The sequence below is a fragment of the Suricata suricatta genome, chromosome 15 (assembly GCF_006229205.1).
Source record: "Suricata suricatta isolate VVHF042 chromosome 15, meerkat_22Aug2017_6uvM2_HiC, whole genome shotgun sequence".
NCBI lineage: Eukaryota > Metazoa > Chordata > Mammalia > Carnivora > Herpestidae > Suricata > Suricata suricatta.
Window position 1 is genome coordinate 40,206,321 of NC_043714.1, and position 6,000 is coordinate 40,212,320.

At 44.1% G+C, this 6,000-nt stretch overlaps 1 protein-coding gene across 1 annotated transcript in view; it reads left to right on the forward strand.

Moving 5' to 3' along the window:
* PTDSS1 (phosphatidylserine synthase 1) overlaps nucleotides 1-6,000 on the forward strand; it is a 59,339-nt gene that overhangs the window by 33,503 nt on the left and 19,836 nt on the right. The window contains exons 7-8 of the mRNA XM_029923305.1: nucleotides 2,900-3,041; nucleotides 4,953-5,067. Coding sequence (XP_029779165.1) covers nucleotides 2,900-3,041; nucleotides 4,953-5,067 — 257 coding nt within the window. The remainder of the gene's footprint in view (nucleotides 1-2,899; nucleotides 3,042-4,952; nucleotides 5,068-6,000) is intronic.

Sequence of the window (6,000 nt, forward strand, 5' to 3'; positions counted from 1 at the left end):
GAGACAGAGCGCAAGCAGGGGACAGGCAGAGAGGGAGGGAGACACAGAATCTGAAGCAGACTCCAGGCTCTGAGCTGTCAGCACAGAGCCCGATGTGGGGCTTGAACCCACAAACTGAGATCGTGACCTGAGTTGAAAGTCAGATGCTTAACCCACGAGCCACCCAGGCACCCTTCCATTTCACTATTTTTACTTTTAAGCCTTTTTTTTTTTTACTTTTTTACTTATTTTTCTTTTAAGCCTTTTATAATGTTATCACATATAACTATATGATACCAAATTTCTACTCTATTATATTTTCTCTCTTCTTATTAGTGCTTTTTGTAGGCTAAGGACATTAGCACTTTGTCATAAATGTGACTTTATTTTCTATTTCATCATCCACTTAACAATTTTCTTTATGGTAGGTACTCCATTTCAACTTTAAAGGCTTTTAATTTTTTGTTTCGGTAAATGTTAACCTGTATTTTCTTCCAGTTCTTTAATGGTTTAGTCTTTTATTATAAGTAACTTATTTAATCTATCTCCAATTTAATTTGGTATATGATATGAGGGAAAGATTTCATAATGATGTTTGCACTTGAGTATGCCGTGTTCCCCGTTCTTTAAATCATCCTTCCTGTGGGGGGCTGACTTAAAAGCACACTCCTTAATATATTTAAGACCGTTTATAATGGAATAAAACCTGGAGCTGTTCTAGATGTCACTCTATGTCAGCTGTATAAACAGCCTCTCATCTGAGTCTTCCATCAGTCCTAGGGGTTGACACTCCTTTTCTCTTCATCCGGCGATGGGGCCAGTAACAACTAGGTTCAGTTCTTTGCCTAGGGACACACAGCCAGCCAGCCGCTGAGTCTGAATTTATCTCAGGTCGTCTGGCTCTTTACACACTCCCAGAATGCTTCCCCATTTTCATGCATTTACGCTTTAGATTCAACCTGAGAATCATTTTGTCCATTTATCAAAACACAAGCCCAACTAATAAGCAGAAATCCCATTGGTGTTTTTTCTTTTAAGGGACATCAAATATGTAAATGAAAATACAGTGGAATTAACCTCTTTACTGTACAGACAATCCTGACATGGTTTGACTTAATGATTTTTTGACTTTACAGTGGTTTGAAAGCAATAACACATTCCACAGAAATCATCCTTTGGATTTTGAATTTGGATCTTTTCTCAGGCTAGTGACGTGTATAAGGTCCTCTCCCGCGATGCTGGGTGGGGGTACCCGCTGCTCCCCGTCAGCCAGGTGATCCTGAGGGTCAGCAACTGACACGCCCACAGCCATTCTGTACCCACGCACGCGCGTTGCTTTTCACTTTTAGTACCGTATTCCACAAATTGCATGAGATAGTCACATTCTATTATAAAATAGGCTGTGTGTAGGGGGATTTTGTCGAGCTGTAGACAAAGGAAAGTGTTTGGAACAAGTGGAAGGTGGGCTGGACCACTATGATGTTTGGTAGGTTAGGTGTATTCAATGCATTTTCTTTCACCATATGACACTGCCAATTTAGGATAGGTTTATCAGGGTGATCCCCATCCTAAATTAAGCAAGATCTGTAGTAAGTATTGCAACACTTGATCACGCTCTGTCCCTCTATTCCTATATTCTTCTACCTCTTTTCATATAGTTTGCTACTATTTTTTTTTAAATACAGGTCCTTCATAGTTCTTGTTTATTTTTGGAGAATCTCTCTATTTTTTTTTTTTTTTTTGCTCTTGTGCCTCATATCTTGTTGCTGCAAGATTTTCTCAATATGTACTTGTTGACGGGTAGGTGAGCGAATGAATGACCAAACCCTCACCTACTCTCCCACAAAAATAAAAGACCTGACTTGTTGGCTCTTGTGCGTTCAGCACTTAGCACAGTGTCCAAGACATAAAGGCACTTGATAAAAAATCTTTGCTGAAATAAAGAATCTTTACCAGTTACTAAATGCTATTTACCTTGGATTTCAGCTCTCCTGGACTAGCAGGAGGGGCTAGAATGTGCAGCCAGCTCTGGTGCTCACAAGGGGAGCTTTCCTCTGCCATTTGCTCTGAGCCTAACTGTTCTCATGTGTAACACGTAGGAATCTGCGTGTTTGTCATGGGAGTGGGTCATTTTTAACAGAGTGATTTGTAGGATTAAAATTAAGGAGGCTTAAAAATTGCTGTTTGCGATCCCAAACTGTTCATTTATCTTAGGAAGAAAAGGGATAAAGAAATGGTGTGGGTGACTTCAGAATATGGAGCCTATTCTCTTTTTTACTAAAATGCCCTGCCTTGGGAGGGGCGCCTGGGTGGCTCAGTCTGTAAAGCATCTGACTTCAGCTCAGGTCTGGATCTCACAGTTCATGGGTTTGAGCCCTGTGTTGGGCTCTGTTCTGACAGGTCAGAGCCTGGAGCCCCCTTCAGATTTAGTGTCTCCCTCTCTCTCTGCTCCTCTCCTGTTTGTACTCACTCTCTCTTGCCCTCTCTCTCTCTCTCAAAAAATAAATAAACATTAAAAAAAATTTTTTTAATACCCTGCCTTGGGAGATACAGAGTGGGTGTGGTCGTGTCCTTGTGGGTGTCCTCGTGCTCACTGGCCTGGTTCCAGGTGGCTGTTGTCATGCCTCAGCTTCTTTTGTTCCCAAGTTAAGGCCTCTCCTGGCTCTGTAGTGACCTTACCCCTGCCCCGTGCCTGCCATCACTGAAATTTCCCATCGAGGCTACGCTCTCTGCACTCACTTCACATAAATAGAGAGATCATTGTTGGGGAGATGGTTCACCCAGAAAGGAATCTTTTTGTCCTGAGCATTTGTTGTAAAATTGTCAGCGCAAGGTTATTTTTTTTTTCTTGTCTTTTTGTTTTTCTTCTTCCCCTTCCTTATCTCTTTGGATTTTCACTGGAGCCATTCTCTTTTTACAGGGACATCCACACCACCACCGGGAAAATCAAAAGAGCCGTGCTCCAGTTCACTCCTGCTAGTTGGACCTACGTTCGATGGTTTGACCCCAAGTCTTCGTTTCAGAGAGTGGCTGGCATATACCTTTTCATGATTATCTGGCAGGTATTTTCTCAGGTGGCCAGAACTAGCGGGGTGGGGCAGCGAAACAGAAGCAAAAGCAAAGTAAAACCCATCCAAGAATTTAGAGCTGACGCTAGTTGACACTGCTTACCAGCTGGGTGGTTTGGAAGAGAGAAAACCCTGCAGCTAACATGCAGCATAATGGAACAGAGCAGTGTCATTGTGCCCGAGGCCTGCTTCATCGTGAAGACATTTCCAAATATCTCTGAGTTGGAAACTAGACACCACATACAATTCCCAAAAAGAAGCTTTTGGTCCCAGCATCTGTCATCCAAGGAGTTAGGTGTCGGATAGCTTTTCAGAGGGGTCATTTTCAGGATCAAAGGAACAGATGCAAAGGCTCTTTCTTACATTCGAAGTTTAATGTTTGATTTTTAAAAATGGGGCGCAGCTGTTCCCACTTCAGGTAATTTGTAGAGAGCTAAGTAAAGAAGCCTGACTCCGTGTGGGTCACTGGAGCCCTCTGGGGACTTGGGTCCCCCAGAAAGGTGCCCCCGATGGAGAGAAGGTCTCCTTCCAAGCAGCCCACTACATGATTCACGTGATTCAGACAACCAGGGCTCTTGGAAAAGGATTACTAAACATCTGTTTCCTAGAGATAGCCTTTTGTGTTGATCCTCCTGTCCCCAGGTTAATTAATTTACAACTTTGGGAGAGCAGCTTTGGCTTGAAGAGGGTTGCGGAATTGTGAGAAATTATATTTTGAACACACGCATGAAGTGCTCCCAACATAAAAAAATAAGCGTGCGTCCCCTTTAAGACAATCTTCTGTGTCCACACATGGAGAATAATGATGCTCATCCCAGCAAGTGGAGTTTACAGATACACAATGGATGTGAATAAGTAGTCACCATGGTTTGGGGAAGTCAGTCTGTATGAAAATGGGAGTTTAAATGGGTGGGGACTCAGTTTGTTGTCCTTATGAGAGCTGTATCTGGGAAGGTGTAGGTGTTCCTTTAATGTGAGAACTGAGGAGGAGGTTGGATTGGTCCAGGAGAGACCGGCTGTGCCCCTAGAATGGCAGCATTACACGGAGCCCACTTCTCACACTCATTGAGCTGGGACCAGCTTTCCACATGTGGTTTAATTAGTGGACCATTTTTAATTTTATGTCCTTGAAATCAGTGCTGTGGGGAAAGACACATGTCTCACGTCGCCGAAATGAGCCTACTGGTCCGTGTGTTCTCGTTTCCTAATCTCTCCTCCTTACTTAGTCTGGAGGGGAGAGGCAGGTGACGGGCTCAGCACAGACCACATCCCGGCCGGTCCCTTCTCTGTTGCCACAGGTTTCCCATGGGACGAGCTGCCCGGGATGCTGACCTCAGGGCAAAGCGCCCGCTGCCCATAGGTGAAACCCGAACCGACCCTTCACACCCACCTTTAAGAGCTGACCTTGGTCAAGGCGTGTCCTAGATGGGTTCCCAGTCATTTCTCATCGATGTATCTGAAGCTTCTTTTGGTTATCAAAGAGCTCACTTTGCTACAGTCAGACTTCCTTTATCTCTGGCCTGGTTGCTAGAAGGCCACAGAGGTGCTCCAGGGTGCATATCTGTTTTCATGATTTCTGCTCTTCTCAGAACATCTGTCTCCCAACGGTCGCAGCAGTGACCCAGTGGCAGCCATGCACCAGGAAACCTGACAAAGAGCTGATGCCACCACGTCCCCCTTCCCTACGCCACCACCTCCCCCTGAGCCCCCAGCGGGTTGGTGCCCGTATTGTACTGGCTGTTACTTGGTTTAAAGAGCAGCTACTCCAGGAGCAACTTGGAGGACCCCATAGATTATCTGAAAATGCTCAGAACAAACTGTTTTTTTAGAATGTCCATAGCAAGGCATATGTTGTTATGACATAGCATGCAGTATCAAGTTGACTAATGCATCCTTCTTTTTCAGCTAACTGAGTTGAATACCTTCTTCTTGAAGCATATCTTTGTGTTCCAAGCCAGTCATCCATTAAGTTGGTGTAGAATTCTCTTTATTGGTGGCATCACGGCTCCCACAGTGAGGTAATTCTATACAAACCTGACTGTCATTTGAGCACGTTACTACCCTGCAATGCATTCTCCTGTCCAGCATAAGGAGAGTCACATAGCCTGGTAGATTTTCCATGAAAATATTAAAGAAGTATACATCTGAATATGAAGAAAATGTTTCTCTCTCAGACCTCAGAAACATTAAGTGAGAACATCACACACGCCATTATCTTCAGACCTTTTTTTTTTATCATCTTTCACTGCTGCTTTTTTTCTCTTTAACATCCTTGAAAAAAAAATGAGTAGCAGTGATGCTGACTTTTTTTAATGAGATGCTCAAAAAATACAAAAGTTTCAACGGTGGATCTGAAGTCATAAAGGATGCTGTTTTTAGAATGACACTTCATTAGCTCTTTTAGAGCCCGTTACTTTCCTTTTCTCAGCGTGCTCCCCGTCCTCCTCCAGGACAACAGAGAAGCTGGGATTTTCATGCCATTGTGCCCCTGACTGGGTAGGGCCCCAGAGGTGAGGTGAGATTTGGAGACTGTCCCTTATGCGGACTGATCCCAGGGCACATCAGAGAGAAACGGTCCTTTGTTTCATTCCTCCTTTCTAGAACTAATGGCATTGGGGCTTTACTGTGTGGAGCACCGGCATTGATTCAGTAACAACACCAAGGTATCTGCAGAGTTGATACAAAGAGAAACTAAGCAGCTTTACGGGTTAGGTTTTCAGAAGCTCTAGCTGTAGGGTAACTTAACTCATCATTTTCAGTGTGCGTGCAAGCCACACAAGCAAAGGGCCTCCCTTGCCAAGAAGACTCAATATTTCCCTTGGTCAAACCTCTTCTGTCCCCATTAATTATCACAAAAAGGAAACAATTAGATAGATACAGGTAAACATCTGTATCTATATATGTTTCCTCCCCAACCCCCCCCCCCCCCCCCCCCCCCCCCCCCCCCCCCCCC